Source organism: Canis lupus, chromosome 22 (assembly GCF_011100685.1).
Source record: "Canis lupus familiaris isolate Mischka breed German Shepherd chromosome 22, alternate assembly UU_Cfam_GSD_1.0, whole genome shotgun sequence".
Classification (NCBI taxonomy): Eukaryota; Metazoa; Chordata; class Mammalia; order Carnivora; family Canidae; genus Canis; species Canis lupus.
This window is the reverse complement of record NC_049243.1, coordinates 16,437,436-16,464,107: the sequence shown is the minus strand read 5'-3', so window position 1 is coordinate 16,464,107 and position 26,672 is coordinate 16,437,436. Positions and strand designations below refer to the sequence as shown.

Sequence of the window (26,672 nt, the reverse complement as noted above, 5' to 3'; positions counted from 1 at the left end):
CAAGAAAGGACAAATCTACATTTCCACTAACATTTTCTCATTGAGCCTGTTTCTTTTGCCATATGAAAGATTTTAAGCTACTTTAAAAAAAGCATTATATCTCTCTTTCATCTATTTTCTAGAATCTAAAGACTCAGCTCCTGGAATCACTTGTCAAATACCATTATTTCCAGAATCTCCCATCATCTTGATCGTTTTGTTCCTTTATGTATTTTAATATTTACTCTTCCATGTAACCTAGTTTTCAGAACAATATTTCAAGTAGGGTCTGCTTGGAACATAATACTGTTATTTCCCATGATAAGCAAACTCTATATAAATCTATTAATGTAATCTGGGACACCTGGGTGGCTCAGTGGTTGAGCCTCTGCCTTTGGCTCAGGGCATGATCCTGGTCCAGGGATCGAGTCCCACATCGGGCTCCCTGTGAGGAACCTGCTTCTCCCTCTGTCTAGTCTCTGCTACTCTCTGTGTCTCTCAGGAATAAATAAATAAAATCTTTAAAAAAAATAAATCTATTAATGTAATCTAACCTTAATGTTTTTAGCAGCTGCTCAATCACTGCTTGTTCATATTGCGCTTGTCATCAAGCAAAATCCTTACAACCTACTCCTAGGTCTATGTCATTCTGTATTTGAAATAATTATTTCCCCAATCAAAATCTCAAATTTAAGTACAGTTGAAATCCATACACTAATGAAAGATATCATTTTGGCACAGATTTATCACTGGTATACTCTGAGTAACTATAATATTAAGTCAGTTTTTCTGACAAGTTATTTTATTTATTTTTTGCATACTGAAAACTAGAGGACTATCATCTAAAAGGGTAAGACCTAAATAGATGGCTAAAATATTAGTTTAATAGGGGTGGTGGAAGGGGAGGAGGGCGGGGGGTGGGGGTGAATGGGTGATGGGCACTGAGGGGGGCACTTGACGGGATGAGCACTGGGTATTATTCTGTATGTTGGCAAATTGAACACCAATAAAAAATAAATTTATTATTTAAAAAAATAAAATAAAATATTAGTTTAATATTGAAACTAGATTTGAGGGAATTTAGAAGATGAAAAGGGGGTCTTGGTATGAGATTAAACTCTCTTAGCAACAGAATAGTAGGTGAAAGGAATAGGTTGATTTTTTTCCCTGCCCTATGTGAAATACTGCCTAGCCTCCTCAGGAATATAAGCTGATACTTCTACCCACATACATCTTCATCTATTTAAAATTCTCTAAATTCATGAGAATTAAAATTGAATGAGCTAAATGTTTGAAAGATACCTTAATCAAAAAAGTATACCACATACTGAGCACAAGCTTACTGCAATGCTGAATATTTTTATATACACAATTTCATTAAACTCCCATGAAAATCCTCAAGTAGTTTGGTATCATTAATCTTCATTTACAGGTAAAATGTAAAATCACGTACTGTGGTGTCAGTGAGTTCAAAACTTAAATATCAGCTCTGTGACTTACTAGCTCAATGACTGTAGACAAGTTACTTCATGACTCTGAAGCTAGTATTTGTCATCTTCCTTGTGTATAAAATGGGAACACAAAAATTATTTCATAGGGTTCTTGTAGATATTACACCAATTAATGCAGGTCATTATACACGGACCTGTGTGTAAGTGTTCCAATTATAATCAAGTTCTAAAGAGAAGGATTCTAATCTTCACATTCTCAACCATTTCTTCCCCTTTACCTCAATACTTAGTAGAGAAATAAATATCATCTTAGTGTTATCGAAATATAAATTACTCTCAGTATGCTTAAATTTATGGATTTCTTTTCCTCATGTTGAGATTTCAAAATGTTCAGTATATGAGGAGTTAGCTTTTTCTTTTAAAAAAAAAATCATTCTCTTTCCGAGTTTAGGAGACCTTCTCAATCATTTTTGATGGTTGAAGAAAGAGAAAGGCATCACAAAGATTTTCTCCAAGAATAATAAGGGAGAGAACTTATCTCTGTCAACTCAGGTAAAGGAAAATTAGACCATATATGTCACCCAATTTAATTGAGTCTATTAAACATATTATAATTCCCCATAATACTATCTAGATTTACTGAAATTGAGGAACCCTGTCTTAGATGTTCAAGGCAGGCTAGGGAAACTGATAATATACTTTTGAGAGTAATTTGCTTATTATCTTACACAAAGGGAGAACATAATAAATGTTTGTTTCTATTAAATATGTGTTTTGTTTTCCTTGTACAAGAATGACGCTATTCCTCTCTGTTCCATAGAGCCACAGTGGAACAATGACAAGCTAGGAAGTATTACAGTCAAAAGATTTTCTTAGGTTTTTCAAACATTTAATATGTACTTTTCTGAAAAGTATTAAGGTGAAACAATCAACTTTTTAAAAATTCTAAATTCAGCCATAAGATTACTTAAAGTATACTTCTCTTATGCAACTTAAAACTCTTTTCTTCTCTCCTCCACCTCATCCCTCCCCACCACAATGTAAGCTGCTTATTAAAAAACAAAAACAGGGCAGCCCCGGTGGCTTAGCGGTTTAGCGCCACCTTCAACCCAGGGCGTGATCCTGGAGACCTGGGATCGAGTCCCACGTCAGGCTCCCTGAATGGAGCCTGCTTCTCCCTCTGCCTGTGCCTCTGCCTCTGCCTCTCTCTCCTCTCTGTGTCTTTCATGAATAAATAAATAAAATCTTAACAAAAACAAAAACAAAACTAAGGCAAGTAGATCCTCTGGACTAGAAGAAAAGGACAGTACACAATCAGTGATGATGTCATTATTGTACAGGAATTTGTAAAACTGAGGATAATTAAGGCTTGTTGAAAAGTAAGACTAGGAAAGTTTAGGATATTCTTAACAGTTTATAAACCCTGAAAGTTCTAAAGTGTATGATGGTAGTCAAATTCCACTTTCATTATCTATGAATAAGAACATGACAGTCTTTTAAAAGTTGAATCAAAATGAGGAGAAAAGCCCGTCCAGGGTTAAACACTAATTTATGCAATCCCTGGTTTCGACAAGAGTCCTGTCAATGTCAAGCAGCAGGTACGCTGACAGCAGGGTGGGCTGAACAGCTTTGTGTCAGAGCTAGAACGGAAGTCACCAATTTATGAAGGCTGCTACAAACAGTACTTCAAAAGTGTGAAGAAAAATGGTTTTGCATAAAGAAAGTGATGGAAATTTTTATAACTTTGCAGGCAATACTATTAGCTTGAAGGAACACAGCTCTTTCATTTTGTGGGAAAAACTCACTTACTTTAAAAAGATTTATGGATTTTTATTTTACGCCTGCATTTTAAGAATCCTAATAGAGAAGTTCATTATACTAGCAACATTATAATAGAAAAGAAAGTTTTAAAAGGAAATATAAAAGAAAAAGGAATTAATTTAAAGAAAAGGATGGTGCAAAGAAGCAGTTTGGGTTTCCCTGTAAGAGAGATAATTTGGGATGGATACCCAACTCTTGATTTGAAAGTTCCAATCAGCAACTGCTGATGTTGCAGTCCGGGGCCAACAAACATTACTTTGAAGAGATGGACAATAACGGAAGCTGCTCTTTCCAAAGCTTTGAAGGAAAACTGAAGAAGTGGTGCCAACAGTAATTAAGAACCTATCTGCCAAGCATTTCAATTATTTAGTGACTGAACAAAATGTTTACTGAGCAGCTACTATGATCTTTTCAATGACCCTATCAAATTGCATATTTTTTATTACTATTTTTCAGAAGAGAAAACAAAAGTGAGGTTAACAAAGGTTATATATCTTGCCCAGGTTATGTTGGTCTCTCGGCACATCCCAGTGTATGCAGAGGCTGACGGAGAGAATTAGATTGATCATGTGAAACCTCTTCGAGATTTATATAAATAGATCAAAATCAAGTGCTTTCCACCTCACTTGCATTTTAAACACATCAGGAAATTAATAAAGTAGATATAATAACATTTGGGTGCTACCATTCTTACTGTAAAACACAAATTATCCATAATGTTATCTACTCTGAAGGACTCAATTGAGGAACAAACAGCCCTGAGATGGCTACACTCTCCATAAACAGCTACTATACTTTAAATGAATTAATGGAAGTAAAGAGCTTAGACTAATGTTGGCTGCAAAATTAAGTGTTCAATAAAGTGCACTATTATTACTACTTCACAAGTGTAAAGTTCTATTCTTTATAATGCCACATAAAACATAAACAGTTTTTCTTCCACTGCTTTGAGTCGAGCAGTTTGACTATATTATCCTAGTGATTTTGAGAGGCTGAAAACCTAACACACAATGCTAAATGAGCCTTTAGGAGGCACTTTACATTTCCAAAGTGATTCTTACAGTTATTGGTGTTAATAACCGATATAATATAAAAAGAGGCTAAGAAATCCAGTCACAATTAGCAACATGTTCATTTTTCTTCCAATGAAGAAAGAAATCCAGAAGCAATCTTCTTTACTGGGGCAAATCTTACCAGCTTCCCAAATATAGTAATTGTCTTTGTAAAATTCATTTGAGTTAACGTTCCCCATCTTGCTATCTACAGATAAGGAGTATTAACTCCCCAGAGAACATGACTACTGAGAAGGAAAGTATAACAAAGCAGTAAAATGTACCAATACAAACTATTACATGTTCCAAGATATTTATCCTCAGAAGCTTAGATTAACAAAAATAATTCTGTTGTATACTTAATTGTAAATGTTCTAACTTTACCTAAGAATTGATAACTATATAATACATTTTAAACAAGAGATATTCCCTAATTTCATAATTTGATAAACCTCATAGTATTATGCTTCTCTGTTTGTTTCAGTGTTATCACATTCAGAAGCATAAACTTTCAGACAGACTATTTTTCTAAGCTGTCTCTGGTCTCAGTGAGAGACCAAATGTTGTTTAGACTCTTTTAGAAACTTTATCAATACTGTCGTGTGGTATGTCCATTAAGACTTATCTTCTTCAATGCCAGAATAAGAGCATTCCATGATAATTGATAAATTAACTCTATGATCATGAAGAGCATATGTTCTTAACAGGATTACCTAGTTTCTTATTTGGATTTTGTTTTATAGCTAGTAGGGGACAACTCTTTATAAGTGTCAAGAAAAAATTTAGAAGAGCATTGAAAAAAAAATTCCTCATTTAATAGTGTCCGTGTTAGGAAAATCTCTCTCCATGAATGAGTCAGTAATAGATGGATAGGTCAACAGATAGATGAGGTCTCATGAGATTTAAGTTTTCTTTTTTTCTTTAATTTCCTACCTTATTTTGTTCTCTAATCAAACAATTTAGTAACTATCACAGCTTTCTAAACATTGGTATCTTTCATGTGCTTCCGTGCATGTACACACACACACACACACACACACACACACACACACACAATGGGTCTTAGAATGTTCAAGTACCTAATTAACATTTCTATCTATCTACTATATCACTCAGTACCTGGTATGAAGTTGTCAAGAAGCTCCCAAACTTTGGTAATATTCCTAGGATTATATTAATGTTAATGGTTTAGGCATAAGTGCCCACCCTCACAGAACATTTTCCGGGACTGAATTTTGCTGAAGCTGTAGGGCAATAATATAGTCATTATGTAGACTTTCAAATATCAGGTTGCTAGTGAGGCCCTCTACTGAAGACTGGCTAGGGGTTAACTATTAGTTTCTGTTTAATAAACACGGAAAATTCTTCCCATTTGTACATTCATTTAAACTTTTTTGTAGCTACTAAAAGACTTGAAACTGAGAATGAATTCTCACAGTATGTTTTCCACATGATTTCTACTAAGGGTTGAAAACTTTTGCTGTGAAAAATACATTCTTGGTCAATTCCATCTGCCATGTTCCTGGGCATTTCCTAAATCCTTACTTTTCTCTTCAAAATTCCTCTCCTATTCTTGACCTCATTTACTTTCAACTGATGACCTGCTTTTACTTCACAGAAAAAAAGGGTTCATTAGAATTATTTAGCTTCCTTCCCTGAAACCCAACAATTTAACCTCACCACACCTATGTTTACTTCTTTCTCCTCCTCTTGCTAGTGTTCCTCACATACTCAAAGTCACATGTGACTGTGCCCCACTTTCTTATCATGGCCTGGGTTTTTTAAAAATCTTTACTCCTATTTTCACAACCTCTCCTCTCTTTGCTTCACTATGCCTTTGACGTAAATAGGCTTGAGTTTTTACCCTGAGTTCTTTTACTCTTTATTTTCATCCTCTATACTTTTCGTCTTCACAACCAAGATCTTAAAAGTAGCCTACACTTCATTTTCTTATTTCCCAAGAAACCATAAGTTGCGATACACATTTCCAGCATTCCACTGGAAATGCATTCATTCTATAGTTGCCAATCACCTATTGATTGCCAAACCCAACAGGTACTTTTCAGTTCTTATCTTTCTTGATGTTTCCAGCATTAGATATGGATTCAGCACCCATACCTGCTGTCCTCTCTGGCTACAGCTTCTCAGTGCCCCTTCCCACCCCTTAACTGTGAAATTCCCCCAAAGTCTGATCCCATTCCTTGGCTTTCTCTTTTTGCACACTTGCTCTAGGCAGGCTCATCTATATACTCTTTACCTTTGCCTAAACTCTGATGACTCCAACATCCTTACCACTTGCCTTAACTCTTATACCTGGTCTACATGCTCTCTGCTTTCTGAAACCCATTTTCTATACTAGGGCAATAATCTCTCTCTTTCTAAAAGATTTTATTTATTTGAGAGGGGAGGGGTGGGGGGGAAGTCTGACAAGGGGCTTGATCCCAGGACCCGGAGATCATGACCTGAGCTGAAGGCAGATGCTTAACCGACTGAGCCACTAGGGCAATTATCTCTTAAAGCAAAGATCACATCGTGACATTCTAGTGCACACAGTGTTTCAGTCTTTTCATCCCTATTGTAAGGGATGAAATTCAAACTTCTTAGCATAACCCACCTTCCTCTCCACACTTTGACCCCACCTGCCTATGCAGCCTCATCTATTGACATTTACTACACCCATCTATACTGTTGCCAAATATACCTCGTTCTACCATGCCCTCTAGAATTTCCCTGACTTCTCTCTTTCCTCCCTTTTCCCCCAAACCTAAGTCCTAACTAACTGCGCTTCCAGACTTTCAAGACTCACATTAAACTTCAGTCATCCAGATTTAACAAATATTTAATTGAGGGTGCCTTATTTTTCAGTGCTGTTCTGAACGCCCAAGTATTAGCTGAGACAGAGTTCTGTTCTCACACTGATTTCACTTAGGAGTTGGAGGCAGGAGCAAGATATGCAGAAAATAAAGCAGGGCAAAGGGGATAGAGAGTTTGTGTGATGGCTCACTGCTGCTTTAGAATAGGATGGTCAGAGAAGATACTGATTCTTCCATGAGCCAGTTCCTGACTCAGTTAGGTATTCTGTGCTCTGTTCATGATAAAGAGATGTTGGTTTACTTGCTGGGCTCCTCTGCTAGTCTGTGACTCCTTGAGAGCAGAGATTGCTCATCTATGCATTTCCATTTTCTAGCACATAATCATTATAAGGAAATGTGTCCAGCACTGTTCTGGGTGGAGAGATAAAGCTACATAGTAAGTGCTCAAAAAAGGATTTTTGGAATAGACTGATACATACTTGAAATGATAATAGGAAAACCTCAAATATAAAATTTCACTTTATATTTAATATTTTAAAAATATATCAAATACTAAAAAGGGATGAAGAGCCAAACAAAATATAACTATATAGTAACATATTTTTGAAACCATGAATGGTAAGTACAGATTAAAGAAACATTTCATAGGAAAAATTTATTTTGCTCTGCATATGAAAGCACTTGGAAAAGACTAGATTCTGAAGATGTGTAAGCATTTTGGGAACAGTATAACTAAGGGAGAATATTGCAAGGAAATGGGAAATAGGTTGTATGGATAGAGTGAGAGCAGGTGATAAGACTTTGTATAGGTAACTCTGTTTAGTTGTGGGGGTATTTCATTTACTAATGATAGACAGGAACAAGTTTAAGGCTCATGGTATTTTATCATGAAAAACCATAATCATGTTGCTGTTACCTTCATTGAAGGAAAAGGCAAAATTAAAATTGAAAGGTGATGTTTTATCTCATCTTTCTCCTCCCATATTTTGATATCTTTTTGCAAATTTTGAGGTTTTTTTAAAGACTAAAATTCCTGAGTTATGAACAACTTTCCTCTTACTATTTTATTTTGCTTGCTTTTACTTTTTCAAGTTAAAAATGTGATACAAAATTAGAGTTTATAAAATCGAAAAAAAGTATGTATGCACATACTTAAGAGTGTACATAATTCTACTACGCTAAACCACTCAGTATATTCTCATTCAAATCTATACATTACTTTCATTCAGTCATCATAAGTATTTCCCATGATATTACAGCCTTCATAATGATTTTTCAACACAGCTGTTAAATACTTCATCTAGGAGTTGGGAGATCACTTATTTTAACATTCTCTTATTATTAGGCATTTAGGTAACTTCTAGTTTTTACTATTATCACAATGCTCCAATCATCTCTCAGAAATTAGCTTATTTCCTTTGTTCTTTCCCTAGAAGAGATTAACTGTTGGATTATTGATTTAAAGGGTATGAACACTTTTAAGGTTAGTAAAATTAGAAGGGCCACATCAATTTACACTGCCATCATCAAAGTATGAGTACTCACATCCCTGCACCTTTGCCAGCATGAGCATTATCTAAGTTTTTTCCCATTAACTTCTACATTTAACACTGCACTTAATTGTTTCAATTTGTATTTGAATACTACTAGAGTTCAATATTTCTCTCTCATTTTTAGTAATGAAAGATGACACTGCTACTTCAGCAAGAAACCATATTGAGCGTAAGTCAACGGTTCAAGGCTGTAAAAATAAAATAATAAAATAAAATAAAATAAATAAAATCTGTAAGTTAATCTAATCATGGCATGATTAACTGTTATTGTGCTCCATGATAATTAGGCATTAATGGCAAGCAGTTCACGGCTATTATTACTATTATTTACACATAGCCAGATCAAGCATTCTTAGATTATGAGGAGGGCTGGACCAAGTAGATATATAAGGTCTTTTTTATGCCCTCAAAGAGCCTTTGATCTGGAACCAGATGTGATCCAGAACGCAAGTTCTCTTTCTTCCTTAGCTCCACATAGCCTCCATAAACCAAGCACCCAATAAAGATTACAGGCATTATAAATGTAGTTTGGCTGAAGGTGGGCTAGAACTTACTTTGGTGGGAAGCAAAGATGGCCTCGTCAGATATAACTCAAAGACTGGCCAAAGAAATGCCTATTAAATCCCTTGTTTCGTCTCTCTATGATTATTTCTCAAGCTAAGGATCTTGGTTTTCAGAGAGACACCTGAAGAACTTTTAAATTCTGAACTATTTCCATCTTCTTTCCCACAGAGGAAAAAAAAGGACTAGAGGCACAATCATATTCCCATTTTCCCAGTCAACCTTATTAACTCATGCAGGAATGATCTGGATACAGGATTTAAAGGACCTCCCTCCGCCAAAAACCTTTCTTCTCAACTCTGTCTGAACGTCCATGCATTAGATTTCTTGACATTTCTAAACACATAATTCTGAGAAGATTAAAGGAGAAAGGTTGGCATGTGAAGGGTAAGAGGGGGTAGCAGTAATCCACACTTCACTGCGAAATTAATTTAACTAGACTGGTTTTATATTCTTAGAACACTTAACTCTGAAGCATGCAGAAGATAGGAATAAGAAATTCTAATATGGGGATGACATAAGGACAAGCAAAAGGAATTAAGTCATTTTGAGTTGCTTTAAAAACAATATAGCTGAGGACACTATACTATACAAGAATAGGGAAGAAGGCCAAGCTTTTAATAAAAATGTATGTTTCTATACACCTTGCGAGTTTACAAAGCACATTTCCATTGATCATATTACTTAATCCTCACAGCAACCCTGTACTGAAACTGAGACCCAGAGATAGTAAGTAACTTACCCAAAGTCACATAGGTAGTAAGTGGTAGAGCCGGGACTCGACCCAGGTCTTCTGATTCCTCCTGTGCATTTCCAGCTCCCCTGGAGCTGAAGCAGGGGCAAAAAGGGAGGTGGAAGTAATTTGCCCAAGACCAGCCTTGCCCTCTCCCCTTCTTTTAAAGGCCAAGCAGAGCAGACATTTAACTGTTGCAGTGACCCTTTTCCATCAATTCCCTTGGGATGCAGCACACAGAATCTGAAAATGTGTCTCAGCCTTGGACTTAAAAATGGCAATAAGTAGTAAACGATGTCAGAAGCAACTTTGGCAGTACTTTGCCACTGATGTGAAATTTCCTGGAATTTCAAAGTGTAGTAAATCTCACTTCAGAAAGTAAAACTTATTTCTATAATTGAAATTATTTAAAGCAGTTTGTTTGAAATTTTTTGTGTAGCAGTTTCAGTCAAACCTTTTAAACTATACCGTTATAAAAACTATTTTAAAAAATACTTAAGAACCAAGATATCAATTCTACATTTAACCTACTGTATGGGTGTTTTTTTCTAACTTAATGATTTTCCCTCAGTGATTATTTTCACTAAAGCCATTATAATCATTAGAATGGACAGAATATTCAGTCTTTTTATAGCCAATTTTAAGCATTTTCAACAAATTATTAGGAAAATGTATCTTCTTGAGATGTAAATCTTATGTTCATTTCTAAATTATATCTAAAATGTTTTTAATGTAGCCTTTTATAATTAATTTTCTATGACAAAATTTAGAGTTTCCAGTCTCCAGTTTCTTGAAGAGTTTCTTAGGGAATTATATATTTTAATTTCTCATCTCAATTACTTATGTTTCTAATAACTTTTAAACACATTTAGTGAGAAATTTTTCTCTTCTTCGCCTATTTCCTAAAAATGCAAGGATACAATTTAAATCAAATGGGCATATAATCAACTTTTCACCATTTCTAGATCTTTCTGTACTCAGCTCCAGTACATCTCAGTCTCTAACAGTCTTTGTGTTTATGAGAACTACTATCAGTAGGGCTAGGTGTTAAGTAAGCATCAATTATAATCAGGGATATGAAAGATCAATCAGGAAAACCAATTTATTTGTGCACAAATCTTTTAGAGGCTTTCTGAACTTGAAAAGATGCTCTATTTAACCAGACTTCATTTGAGGATTAATCCTGTCTGAGGTGGAACAAATCCAACCTAATAGTTAAAAGTTATGTGAAACCTTTAAGATGAATAAAAGGCAAATATTCAGATAAAAACAAAAGAGGAAGAGAACAAGGAGGAGGAATCTGGATAAGGAGGGAGAGGAAAAGGAGAGAAGGGGAACAAAAGAAGAGAAAAAAATATTTACCTAGAATAAACAAAAAACTTCAAGTAAGTACTAATACTCTCAAGCTTTTGATATGGCTCCCTTTTCCCTTTGCTTTAAGACTTCAATTTCATATTGTAAAAATCTAATTGTCTAACATTGTTTTATCCACTCATGGTCAAATTCAGAAATTCCCAATGATAATAAGACTTACATTATCTGATCACTTTATGAGATAAACAAAAAATTAGTGTACTTTTCTCCATGTTATTTTCAGCCTTATTTACATAAGTCTTTTCAAGATAAAATTATTATTATATTCTCCTAAATCATTCATTCAATCGTACCAAAAATGGTTGCCGACATTAAAAAAAGGAACACGAGCCCACAAATTTTAAAATTTGAATCATATAGAAACAGAATTAAACTGACTTCTAATATCTTACTTTGTATAGTAAGTTCTTGGTTGAGCAGGACCAAGAGGGCTTACCCTAATTTCTTAATCACATGCCCTGGGGAAAAATGAGCATATTTCAGGCAAGCTAAAAATGCCAATAAAAGGTCATTAAAAAGTTACCACTGGTTTTGAAAAGTCAACATCAGACTTCCCCACTTCCTTCCTTCATTGCTGGCCTTTGTTTACCATGCATAACAAAATTGTAATCAAGAACCACACCAACAACGGTTCCCAGACTTGAACCATCTCAGTCTGATGGAGGCCTTATTAATATTTATTAAGTGGCTTCTGGAAGGAAAGAAATATATCTTCGGCTTCTCTTATATTCTTTTAATCCCTTGGGTATATAGGACAATCTATTTTCTAAAGTAGCTTTGCTACAAAAAGCATTTGAAGAATATTTATTGAAAAACTATCCTATTTAAAACTGTTATGCTTGGGCTTGATTTCTGACAAAGGACTCTTCAGTAATAAAGGTGACTACCAGAACTACATAAATCATTCAACACATAATTTCTGACCTCCTTCCCCTGTTCTAGTTATCAAGCCAGTTCATGTGCTCACTTAAAATTCTAATCCCCTCAAGCTCTAAAAGAGCTAGTACTTACAGTATATATATATATATACATCTTATTTATAGAGTTCCTATGCACTCTCACTAACTATTATCCAGCCATAAATTCTGCCCTTGTTTATAATTATAAGTGCCTGGAAAGGGCAGGTTTCTTAAAATAAGAATTTTTCCCCCTCCAGATCACTCAAGTGAGCTCTGGAATTATATCCAAGATTATCAATTCATCTCACTTAACTGCTGTTACCAGGAAAACAAGAACAGGGGATCAAGAGCAGTTAAGTATAAGAGCTTACTTATTTTCCAGGAGGCTTTAACAAGCTTTTAACTAATTAAAACAATATTATTCAAGAGCTTTAGAACACAACAACGTATTAGTAAAAGAGCATTATAAATGTTGAAACAAAACTGAATTTTTGGTCTTTCAGATTCTCCATCACTTAAAAATGTTCACTTATCCAATGGAATTAACTTGCTTTGAAACTTTCTTTTGAAATGTCATCTTAACAAAAAAAGGGATTTCACATTTTGCCTTAGACTAGTTTATTGCAAAATAACAAATAAAAATCCAAATAAATGGTGAAAATACCTTACTGTTGGAACATGTAAAGATCATGTGGGTTATTAGGTGAGAATTACAAAGACAGTAATATTATAAAAGCTATGATGGTAGTCTTCACAAATGACAATTTCTAAAAGTTAATGCATAGAAGTTTTCAGAATTAGAGTTAAGTTAAAATAAAATTTAAAAACCAGTGAGTTATGTATAATTCTATGTAAGATAAGATCTTAATTTTATTTTTATGTAATAAAATACTGTTACTAATGGCATAAGTACTTAGAAGGGACATAAAATTTCAGGAACATATTCTGTCCTCTATTCAAAGAAAGGTTAAGAATCTTAGAATGTGTTTGAGGACAAACTGTCTTTTATATATTTAGTCTCTATTTGTAGCATAAAAATAGAATATTATGTTATAAATAAGAAGTTTAGAACAGCTAAAACCATTAATTAAAGATAAATCTTCATCCTATCTTAAAGCTGGAAAATTTGAAAACTAGAAAGAAGGTGACAAGACAGCTAAGATCTTTTCCAGAATATATCCTATAGGCTTTCTATAATAGGCAAAAAAAAAAAAAAAAAAAAAAGAATTCCATGAGCAAATACGTTTGTGAAGCAATATACACTACTTCTCTCTCTTACAGATTAAAATACGTATCACTGATGTGAATGTTCAATAGCAATTTCTAAATAAAAATAATCAAAAATAAAAGCACTCAAAGCAAATGAACATAAGCTATAGATCTAATAAGTGATTTCAGCAAGGTTGCAGGATAACTATAAATCACTATCGAAGGAAATTACAGAAGAACCCAAAAAGATAGAGAAAAACATAATAAAATAAAATAAAATACTTAGTCTTGAGAAGTCCCATAATAAAAAAGTGCACTTGTTTTTTTTTAAGCCAGCATTTTCCAAATTTACTTAATCCGAGAACATAACTAATGTTCTCAGAACACACTTCAGAAAACTCTGAGCTAGATGGACCAGGCATTAAAAAGTATGCACAAAAAAATTAATGATTTTTGTATTCTTATGGTGGTCTAAGATGCTTAATTAGAGCCTCTTCAGTTATGTTTACTCTTAATAAACTACATGGATTTTCTTTTTTAAGGCAAACAAAATGTACTCACTGTTGTAGTATTTCCTTTCCCTTCTGAATGGAGCTTTCAGTCAATGACAGGTGCTAGGGGAGTTATTTCAAGCCAACGTGTAAAACTCTTGCTAGTAGTTCCCAAGTTTAATGGATTTGGAAGCTCTATAACACAGAGTATTTCTCACAAGGAGACATATCAACTCCACTCTTTCCTAGAGATGTGATAGTGAAACCTATTGCTCATGATTCTAGAGTAAGCAGTCCAGGTCTAATAAAGTTCAGAAAATTAAGATCAGTAGGAAGGGTAGTCCATGTACATCAAGAGATAATATCTTCTGAAGGTACCAAAAAGAAAAAAAAGCCAGGTGGATACAAAGCTGTTTTGGAAATAGAGTGATAACAGAGAGAGATGACTAACAAACAAGAGAACCATGTAAAATTAAAAAAGAGAATGGACAACTCACAACTGACTATATATAGTATGCCATCAAATATATATCCTAAATCCCCTCATAGCCCATCACCATCAAGGATCACAAGCACTGACTTCGAAGGAGGAAAAATGTGCTGTGGGGGCTCCATCTGAAAGCAAATAAAGTCTATGGTGCAATGAGCAACATTATTTTTCTGCTTTTTTAGATGCAGATGGAAGAGGGTCAGAAATTTACTAGAAACTAAAATAGAACTATGTGTATCTTTTTAATTCAAGGATGCGTCTTCAGATTTATAACAGTCTTTAAAATATACTGAATATGAGTGTCTAGTCAAGGCACATGTCCAATACAAGAGTAAGATCTTTGGGAACAGAGAAATAAAACAAAACAAAAATATTCCTCAGATTCATTTATTTTATTACTTTACTTCCCTGTGCAGTGAGTATATTAGCAAGTCTTGTATTGTAAAAGAATGGTAAAATTCAGTGCAGTCTGAATTGCAGTTTTAAAAGTCCTGGTAAGTAAAATAAATGAAAAAAACAAAAATTTACTTTTAAAAGAAAACAAGGCTTGAGCCTACTGAATCAAAAAAGTCAAAGGGAAAAATAAGTTCACCTGACAATCCCAGCACCCTTCATTTGCAGGCCTCACTCATGATGCCTCCTTAAGACTACTTTGAAGGAAAAAGTAAATCATGTAATATTCAGCATAAACCTAAAGCATCATAATTTAATTCCCAATTAACCAACATCATAATTCAGGGCTCCACACTTTAGGTTGCTATTAATAAAGGTGAGACTTAGAAGATAAATGATTAACATAATATCTATTAGTATTCATTTATACAAAAAGAAAATGCTGCAGATTTTTCAACTTGATTCTTAATGTTGATATTCAAATAATTTAAGGCTTGAATTATTTTATGAATTGTAATTAAAGTTAGAAGCAAATCTGAGTAGTATGTCTATTCTAACTGTAAAAAAACAGAAAGCATCTTAGGTAATACCCTGACATGTTGCTTTGCTTCAGAAGTTATTTCATCTTCAGAAAAAGTAACATGAAATAATAATATAATCTGTACATTCACTGCTCAATAAAGAACAACTCAGATTACCCAGAAACCTTTTAAAGATGTTTTTATATATAGTTCCTTTGAGTAGATTACAATATATTATCAAACAGCAAAATTCAAACAATACTTTTTGTACAGGTTCTTAAAATTATTATCTAGCATATTATTCTTTTACTATTAATTTACGTAGTGAAATAAAATGTCTCTTTTGAATAATATAGCAGGGTCAAAACTAGATGTCAGTATTTTCATAATAATCTGTCAGGTTTGGCTATCACAAACGAAATATGGGCTTCAAAGGGTAGATACCAACAGTATTAAATTGACATATCCATGCATATGGCATGCATTTATGAATGAATAATCTCTCCCTCTATGTGAGCAGCTTTCATATCTCCAGTAAAATCCTTCTGTATATTCTACAACCTTTGATGGGACTTGTGAAAGGCTGGGTAATTGATGAAGAAATAAAGAATATCAAATACAACCAAGCTTCATTAAAGTGAAGCTTGAAGATGTTGCATGGAATCCCCAAATTCCACCACCTGTGATTTGAAAATTATGTTCTTAAATGGAGCCAAGCCAGCTGTACAGTTTTATCTGCTTAATTCTGTTAATACTGCAACAAAACAGAACAACATGAGCACTGCCCATATGACAATGTTTGAAGGAAAGTTTCTGGAAATATGTATGGTGGAAGAAAATATATTTCAGTCTTTCAGTGACCTTGATCAACTTGTACTTTTAGTGCAGAAATTTAAGTATGGTAAATTATACCCATTAATTTATTTAAGAATTTATCAGCAAGAATGAAAAATCTCTGGACTATGATCAAATATGGGCTTGTACTTTTTATTAGATACTAATTGGCAGAACTTCACTGTTACATAATTCTAATTTTCCTTTGAAGTTAATGATTTCTATAACAATTGTCCTCTTTTTAATATCTATTATGATCTTTTGATATCAAATACAAACTAGTTATAGCCTAACTTTATCACTACATCATTAAAATTACTAACATGACCTTGTTCTAATACGTTTAGGATCTATTTTAACTCATTAATTTATGTATCCTCTCAATCTCCTTCCTCATTAAATAGGTTAGAGTTTTTTGGTTATATGTTTCTTTTTAATATTTTTATTAGTGGTAGAATAATTTATAGTTTTTTGTGAACATCATTTGAATTTAAAAAGATAACTTTCAAATGTGTATCCCAGGATGTCATTATAAAATATTTGTGCAAAGTTACTTCGAAAGTAAAACTTGAGATAGTTCTTTTTGTAAAGTATACAAAACCTGAAAAAATATATATCATAATTATTTAAAAAAGAACCAAAAAATAAATTTTACTTTTAAAATAGATAAATAGATAAGAACTTTAAAAATAGATAAAATTCATTAGGTCATAGCTTTTCCTTCCACATTAATTTCATCTTCAAACTAAGGTGGAATAAAATAAAGACCTAAACATTATTTAAATTACAACTTCAGTAAAAAAGACTTTTTCCACTTGTATTTTATCTTAAAGCTTCAAGAAGAAAGAATAAAGACCCTCGTGAGATATTTTAGTTTGTTTCACATAACTGGACCTGTAACTTTCTTCTAAATTTATGCAGTATGCAGGGATTTTTGTGTGTTTTATGCATTAACATATACCCTTCACCTAGAATAGTGCCTGGCACCTAATAGATGTACAATGAATATTTGCTGAGTAGATGAATACAGAAAAATATTTAAAACAGGATGATTATTTAAAAGGTAATAACAATCCATCTGTCCAGAATCAATGCCCAAGATGGTGTGTATGTTAAGGCCTTAGAACTAAACATTATCTACATAATTACAATTAATTTCATTGGAACAACAGCTGAACAAGCTCTTTTCCTGATATTAAGAAGTACTATGAATTTATAAAAAAAGGTTTAGAAACCACCAAGTTCTAAAACATTTCTTGGATATAAAAGCCTCCATAGAATCCAGGTCATAAAAATACTTGGAAAATCAAGACTTGACAAGTGTCTCTCCAGGCTTAGGAAAGCAATTCAAAAGCAACTACACTTTAAAAACACAAAAGGTTTGTCTAAGCAGCAGTGCCAGGGTATTTTACAGTAACTCCAAATTGCCTGTGGCATCTTTTTACTGGTTTCCCGGTATTAGTTTTAGAGTTAAAAGGAACCAATTTGGAAAGGGCCTGCAGGAAACACAAAAAGCAGTTTTCTCTGCCCCCCAATGTTTTCTCATACAGTCATCAGAAATATAAGATAATGTTACACTTTTCTTCCTATATAATTTTACAAATAATATGAGACTCCCTAATGCTTCATTTACTTTGGAAAAATAAGGAAAATCGTATAATGTTTAAAGAACATTGCGGGAAACAGTGAGAGCGTTTATCCAGTTAAGAGTAAGTTATGAACCCCATACTATGTGTGATAGTTGGAGAGTTCACCATAATAAAGTCACTAAAATTAAGAGAGAATATTTAATGACAGCTAAAAGAACCAGCTGAAGTCTAGCTAGGACAAAATAGATATTTAGTCTACAGAGCAAATAATTCCTAAACTTCACAAGAAAAATATTAACCTTTAGATTTAAAGTATTAAGTTGGTTTTATTTTAATTTTCCATACAAGAGACTATTAACTTAGTCACTGTGTCTTTTAATATTTCATGCTTTTTATTCAATGATTTCTCCTTATGCCTTTAAGAGACCATACAGGCAACTGATTTCTACAAAAGCTTTTGATTTATATGCAGGCTTTTGGGTGGTTTTTCCTGCAAACTATTAGAAAAATCTTCAATGAGTGATCATTGCTACATTTAAGAAAACGAAGTTCTTCCAAAACCTTACACCAATAACAAACACCTTAATAAAAGATACAATATAATTTCACAATTAAAAATAGTGCAAGAGTTAAAAATTAAAAGTGACACAATCCATGGTGTGAGTGAACAACTGTGCTAAGGCTTCTAAAAACTTCACTGTACCTTTGCAACCCTTTAATTTTTCTAATGGGACTTATCAATTAGAGTTATCGTCTTATTCATCTGGTGAATATTTTGCTTTTGATTAATTTAAAATTTGTCACAATTCCAGTTACAAAAAGAGAAAGTGCTCATAGACCCTCAACATGGATATTCTCAGAGGCCAAGACAATTCAACACTAACTCTACATTAAACGTATTGACAACTGCATACATTCTTTTTCTTCAGGGGCTTTTTTATGTATATATGTACATATGCATTTTTTTAAAATGGAGATGAATGAAGGTATGTTAAGCTGGTGGCTTTTGCATATCAAGGAGATGCTTCCACAAACTAAGTCAATTATTCATGCAGAAAAAGAAGAAAGAATGCTCTCATCCCCAATAACAATGTTCATGATCCAAAAATATTTGTTATATTAATGCAAAATCATAAAATATCAACAAGCACAGGAGAAAAAAATATCAGAATCACCAAAAGATTTAATGATTCTATTCTGCTTCTTTCTGTAAAATATTTCAATTATCTTATAAAAATTTTTTACGTTGACTGCAAAAAAGTAAATCAGTAAAAAAATAGAATAAAGCATAGATGAATATTCACAAATGGGTAGAAAGAATATGAAAATATTGCTGTGGTTCAGAATCACTACATGGGCTGTGACAACTGATAAAACTATTGTCCAGCTAAGTTTACATAGACTTAAAATCAATGATAAAGCAATTAGGACTATTAAGGGGAAGAAAGGAAAAGTCACTGACTGTAGAAAGAAAATGATCACTCAGTACCAAACACCTTTGAATGAAAGAGCTACAGTGAGGAATGACAAATGTGCTCATCAGTTATGGCCACCCTGAAACAGAAAAAGGAAGTAGAAAAGAAGTGAAATAAGGAAACTAAATTTTTCTCTAGGGAGAAAAGAATAAAATCAATCTCATCAAATCCTCTTAAAAAATTTTAAAAACATAAAGGTAAAAATTCCATTTTGACTCTTCGACTGTAATAGTTTAAACACATTTGGGAGCACATTATGAACAGCAAACTAGGCTTCATCTTCTAGAAATACAGACTTAAAAATAATTACTTTTACCATCAAAATAAGATTAAGATGTATTAATGGAAAAAAGAGAATGTAAATATAGTCACATGAAAGTCAGAAGGGGAAAGATATGTTACATCAAATTTCTTCAAGAAAAGAAGACATAAACTAAATATTGATGGTATTTCAGTCTTTCGGAGAAAAAGTGGCCAATGAGAGTGAGGGAAAAGAGCTCTTAATTAAACATATGAACCATTAGTAATATACTATAAAATATGAAATGATAAATTATCTAGAAAATGATAGTTTTTCTAGAATAAAATGGTAAAGAGTAAAGTTCCATGGCCCAACGCATAATTACTGGTACTAGGCTTTTTGTTGTTATTTTATTTCTCTTGGAAAGGAGTGATGGAGGGGTAGATGACACTGAGGTGGTAAGAGAAAAATATGTAAGAAGACCAAAACTAAACTAAAGCTAGCAAATGAGAAAACACTGTATACTTCAATGATAAGGCTATCATAATTTTAGAGTGTATTTTGCTATTTTAGAGAAATAGAAACCTATTAGACTTCTAATGATAAGTATATTAACAGGTATCATAAATTGAGGAAAGGAAATAAAAAAACTATATGAAACTAATTTTAATATACCTTGCCCTCCTGTTTTTCCCTAAATATAACTGAGTATCTAAAGTTACCTAAGTCCTTTATAAAATGGACTCCCATGAGACCAATAGTTCTAAATTACATCAACAAAATTATCACAGAGCTTTGACATACATTTGGCAACAAAATCAAATAATCGTTAAACAGAGATATTATAGTTAATACATACATATATATATGCAGCATGACTTCATATGTAATTCAAAGTTCTTTTCTTAATCTGATATGTAAAGAATATACACATATCCAACAGAGATTTGAATTTGACAACTGCTGGACATAATTTAGTCAAATTTAAAGTAACAAATTGGGAAAGAACAAAATATGCATAAAAACTTGCAAACGTAAATAAGGGCACCTATTTCCAAAGCAAAATATAACAAAGCATTACACAAGAAAAGTTAATTCCAACGCATTCATTTTTATTGTAGTTCAATGTAATTAATTAGAATATTACTTTAAAAGTGGCCAGTTTTAAGCAAATTCAAAATATTTTTTCACACTGGCAAATCTTGTGTTGCTATGACTAATCATTTAGAGCTATGTATTTTCTTCAAAATAACTTATGCCTCCGTACAGAATTTGGATCACGTACCCATGCCTCTGTCTGAATGGGCCTGATGTTGCTTAGTAGCACCTCTTCATAGTTTCCATAGTCAATGAATTTAACAACTGCTGTCATACCTGAAGAATGGAGAGCTTCAACTTCTGCTCGGTAAAACTGAGGAGACAAAAAGGAGTTTTCAACATGGCAATCGACATTGTCTACAAAGGGCAGTATTTGATAGAAACAAATACTCAAGAGTGTTACAATGTGCATTTTTTTGGAAGCTCAGTTTTTAGATTAATTTTTAGTGAGATATGTATATATTGTGAGATGATTACTGCAGTAAGTTTAGTTAATGTTCATCACCACACATAGTTACAAAACTTTTTTTCTATGCTGAAAACTCTTAAGATCTACTCTCTTAGTAACTTCAAGTATGCAATATTTCAAAGGAAATTTTTAAGGGAATAATATTTTTAAGAAAGAAAACTTACCTTTAGATAATCATAAATTGGCTAAAAAAACGGGAGAAATTCTCACCTCCATATGAGTTCTGACAAACACTGAGCAGTAGTAAGATTTCAGGACAGAACTAAGAAGCTCAGTAGAGAAGAATATTCACATATTAATGGGTGTAAAAAGAACTAGTGTTATGTCTTATAGTTAGCCACTGAAGCCCTTTGAGAACATTAGTTACACAATTCTTACCTACTAATCAGAAAATGTAACTATGGAGCAATCTATGTAACAAATAGAAATATATGACAAAAATAAATCTCAAAGAAGGGGACTGCCACCACGGGCAGCTGGCATGAAGTAGGAATAAACACATTAGTTATATTCAAGACTTGTAGGATTTGAGACATGGCAAGACCAGACACTTTTATTTTGTCAGTTTACCTAGTGTAATTTGGCTCTGGGAACTAATTCACGTTAACAAACACACAAGGAATTGATTTACATAACAATAACAATCTTAAATTTTTTTTCTGTTAAGGTAACTAGGAATAGCTCAACTAACTATTTGGAGTACTTCTCTACTATATGTCAACCCATTCAGGACCCAAATTACAGGTCTGAATGTTGCTTAGTGAAGATGAAATGAAAATGAAAACTATTTATTCTTAAGGAATACTTCCTTCAAATGAGGGTAGCTGGAGGCTCTTACTACAACAATATCTACTCTAAGAGTATCTCTTCATAAGCTCACCAGAATCAGAAAAAGCTAAATGTAACAAGAATTCTTATTATCTATAACCTTGTAAAATATGTTATCCTGAGTATAGTAGGAGAAAAAAATCTGTTTTTACTGATCAACTAGTATATGTAACATCACAAAGGTTATTAAGTTAATCCATAGTGTTTTCTTCCTAGGTCTGGATGCTGGTAAATTCAGAGACACCATGCTGGAATTTTTCTTTCCTTTTTTAGGGGGGTGGGGGGGTTCTTGTATTAGACTTCTTGATATACATTCACATCTATCTCCTCCTCCTTTATTTCTTAGCCTTACACTTCAGTGATCTGTGAATTACTGTGAGAATTTCTGGACCTATGCTTCAATTATAAGCTCCTCAGATAATTATATCAGTTCTGATAAGTTCAATAAATGAAAGTCATAATATAGCCTCGGAAAATAAATAAGTTGACATCCTTTAAGAAGCTTAGAGTCTAATAAAAAACAGCCTGTGTAAAAAAAAATGACTTTTATATAATGTGGAGTATACTGTACTAATGGTGCAGTGATATGGTACTTAATAAGACTCAGGAGTTTGGGAAGAATTTGCTGGAACAGATGACAATGGATACAGTCTTCAAGGATGAAGAAGGTTTAGCTAAGTAAAAAAAACTGAGGAGGGTGTTCCACAGAAAGTTAATGAGACATAAAATATGGAGATGAGAGCAGAAAACTACAGTTTAGATAATTATGGCATGATGTGAGAAGGGTCAACCAATAGGAAATTAGACAGGACAAGAAGGTAAGTGACAGAAGATAGAGGCTCTATATGCATGCTGCAGGCTGTATTTGTTCCACAGTGAAAGATTTTAACTAGGAAGAATGACATGGTATAAGATCAGGATCAGTAATAATAGTCCCAATGACAAATTTAAGAGGAATAAGGTTTAAGGCAAGAAAACCATTTTGGAGGCTGTTATAGTATTCCAGTTGAGAGGGCAGAAAGAACTGAACTAAATATAGCAGTCTAGAGAAAGAAGGAGAATTTTCCCAAATTCTCAAATCTTTCTATGGAAATAAAGGTTGAGAAAAGGCAAGATAGTGTGAAGAATTTTTTAAATGTTAGATTATTCTAATGAGTTGATTATCTTCATAACAGCACTATAATGCAATTAAGATTACAGTGTCTTAACGACAGTTATAACTCATGTTTTTCCTAAATCTTTATCTTGGTTGGTCTCTGGTTAAAAAATAGGAAAGTTGACTATTCTTGACAAACCTTTAAAAGCTATCTTACATTAGGTGTTTTCAGAAGATAACTAGTCCTATCTCTTTCAGGGGGTAAATATTGTTTATTTGTTTAATGGTGCAATGTTTAGAGAGCCCCCAGTCCCTCAATCTAAAATGAAAGTACACATTCAATTAAAGTCAGAAGAGTCACCTTAGAAGATCATCCAATTATTCTAAGAATACTCTAAAAGCTCAAAACATTTTGGGAATTGTTAGGTACTCTCTTTCACAAACTATATGACATTATATTAAATATATTCAGAAAAGGCAACAGATGAATTTGGTATTATTGATCTTTTTGAGATAATTACACCTATAAGTAAAACTTTGTTAATAATTTCATCAAGTGTTTGAAGAAATTAGGATAATAGCATATCCAGAATTATCTGATATATCCCAAGTACCTGACACTTACCAGCTACTCAATTATGGTTTTACTCAGTATTTGTTAAGGAACTCGTCTGTTAAGTCTAACATCTGAATACATATAGGTCTGTTATTATTCTCTGTTGCTTATTTGTTTCTCACTCATTTTCTCTATTTTTAACCATGCTTCCAAATTTTTTTTATAGGATACCAGACATCACAGATGAAATACTGAAGAGGTTTTAGAAAAAAATTTTTTTCCAAAAGGAAGATTATATTTTCTTTTGGCAGGCAGATGAAGTACAAACAGATATCCTTGAGCCTGTTAATGGTTGGTTGTAGGCTTTGTAATGGCTTGTATTAGTTTTGCACTTACTACTAGGGCATGATCCTTGAGGGATTTCAATGGAAAGCATGAGTCATAATACTAAGCCTTTCAAAAGTTAATGCACTTGGAAATCCTTTTACTTCCTCTGTTCATCAAGATCACCAACAATCAGACATTGTTCAATACAAAAAAAAAAAAAACATTTTTCCATTCTCAGCTTAATCAAACTTTCACAGAAGCATTTGACACAAGTACCCCTCTCCTTGCTGCTATCATCAAGGAACATCTAACACCCTGCTTATGCTTCATCATTCACTGAACACAGGAGGGCCTGGTTCCTGATCCCTGGCCCTCTCGTATCCTTTTAAAAGATCCAACCACATTCCCTAGCCTGAAATTCAGTTCCTTGAAAACTACAGTTAACTTTGTCTTCATCACTCCTTCTGGCCAAACTCTCATTGAGCATAGCCTTATTTTATCAACTGAAACTACTCTACCTATGAAATACTTATTTCCAATATTTTTTCTTTAACTTGACCCTCACATCCAACCAGGTCTCTCACACTAGAACTACTCTTTTTTAAATTTTTTTTTATTATGATCTTGCTGATATCTCCAGTGCCCTACCACTCTCCTTTTTTTCTAATGTAAGTACCCCCTTCAGAATTAACTAATTAACAGATCCCTCCACTGTGGGAGAAGCAGGGCAGTAGGGCTGCAGAGGAAAACTAGACAGACATAACCCTGCCTTTAAGAAACTTAAAATTATGGTAGAGGATGGAGCTATCAAGCCAAGAACCAACACTAAAAATACTGACAAACTGTAGCAAGTTCTGGAAGTGGCCCCAACATCACTTCCTGAAGAAGTCTTCTTTGACTTGCCCCCAAGCCCCCAAGAACGAGAAGAGCTGGTAGAGGGGGAAACATGTGCAAAGTTCCTTCTCTCTGAGGCTCCCTCTTTCCTCTTCCCCTTCTTATTCTCTGTTGGGTCTTCTCCTCTGATCCACTGTATTCCTTCTTGACCTTATCTTCTGTCTTTCCCTTCCCCTTTCCTCATGATTTCTTGCTTTCTTTTGTAGACAGCATATAATGCAGAACTAAAGAATGCTTAAATTACTGTCTTAATTATTATCATTTATTGTTAGCTAAATAATTAGCTTTTCTGTTCTGATTTCTTTTAAGTAGGCCAATTGTGTATATTTTCTTTAATTTAAATGAAATCCATAGAATTTAACTCTGTGCCACTCCACTCATTTTCTTCCTTGTGAATCGGCATAACTTTACTAGAAAGAAAAGCAAACACTGACAGTTGATGATAAATGAAGTAACTGATCAACTTCACTTCATCACTTTTAAATACTGTTCTGATATACAATCTAAAATTAGAACTTATCTAACCAAATTTTGAGACTGATTCTCCCTAAACATCCATAAAACATTAAATATTTTACTTTTCCTCTTTTATAAATTACATATCTATGAACCTGCTCAAAGACCTTAAACATGTACGGCCATAGAACCAAAGTCCCAGTCCCAAGGCAATGGCCTTCTATGTCCTTGCTAGAATGCGACATTCAGTAATATTAGTATATGATAGCTTGACAGCATGCATACCTTGTTGTCTTCCCAATAAAGTGCAAAACATTCATCTCCAGGTTTCCACAATTTTGCATACTCCATAGGAATAGATGATTCTAGTACTTTTTCTGGTTTAATGGGCCCAGATCTTCTTTTGGGCCCACTGTTGTAAAATACTTTATCATCATAAGGTGTAGCTGTGATGGGTCCTGCCGGCTTAATCGGTCCCACTCGCCTGCCCCTCAGTGGCATGTCTGTCTCTCCATTTGGAACACCAAGGAAACTATTAGTTCGGACAGGATTCTGGAAATCGGTATTTACATTAAAATGTTTTTCAATTTTTACACCACTGAAAGTTTCGTTACTTGTTCGTGGTTTCCTGTCATAAAAATGATCAGGATTTGCTGTTTGGTTTTCTCTTTTCCCACGTTTCTGGTTATTATAATCAGTGGATTCTTGAGCAAGTGGATTTTCCTTTGCCTCTGCATAGGATGGACCTTTGCCTGATCTGCTTTGCATAGAGTTATCCCTTTTTTTAAAAGCACCGTCGTGCTGAGAACTGAAAGGGTATGAAGGCTCTTTAGTTCTGTCGTATCTAGAGTAGGGTCTATCACACTTGATTCTCTCTTCAGCCCATGCTTCAGACCCTGAAGAAGTACTGGGTCTTTCGGAACCTCTGTTTCTAGGTAATCCACTGCCTTCTAAAACTGACTTTGAATTTTGGGTGTCTCTTTGAAAACGAGGAGGTTTCTCATTTCTTGGCTGTCTGGTATCATTTCGAGGAAGATGTCTTGGTTGATTGTTATCTTTTACTCCATTTTGCTCAGTATTTGACAATCTGTGTTGTCCCTGATGAAGCTGCTGTGGCTGTGATTTAGGTTCTGAAAAGTACAAGGGTATTATATACATATTAAAACAAAGACTCTGCATTAATATCTAGTGATTTAAAGATATCTAAAAAATTATTAATACAAATCATCAAATTACTTATTTTAACATTTTCCACTACCTTCCCACCTCATTATCTTAATCCCCCTCTACTTCCTTAGAGTTCTGTTGTTTCTAATGTCCAGTTTTCCTGGTCAGCCGCATTAGTAAAGTAAAGCAATGATATGAACCATGAGAAAATGAGGGATGATCCAAAAGGAATTTGTCTTTGTCCTTGGATGTTTGCATTCTTATAATATAGCTATCTACATGCGCTACTCTGGTCATTCATT

General features: G+C 33.6%; 1 protein-coding gene across 1 annotated transcript in view; it reads right to left on the bottom strand.

Moving 5' to 3' along the window:
• The window catches only part of LOC119877415 (tudor domain-containing protein 3-like), an 87,634-nt gene that overhangs the window by 14,827 nt on the left and 46,135 nt on the right, over positions 1–26,672 (bottom strand). Inside the window, exons 7-8 of the mRNA XM_038570171.1 lie at positions 25,489–26,333; positions 20,765–20,890 (exon numbers count right to left, since the gene is read on the bottom strand). Coding sequence (XP_038426099.1) covers positions 20,765–20,890; positions 25,489–26,333 — 971 coding nt within the window. The remainder of the gene's footprint in view (positions 1–20,764; positions 20,891–25,488; positions 26,334–26,672) is intronic.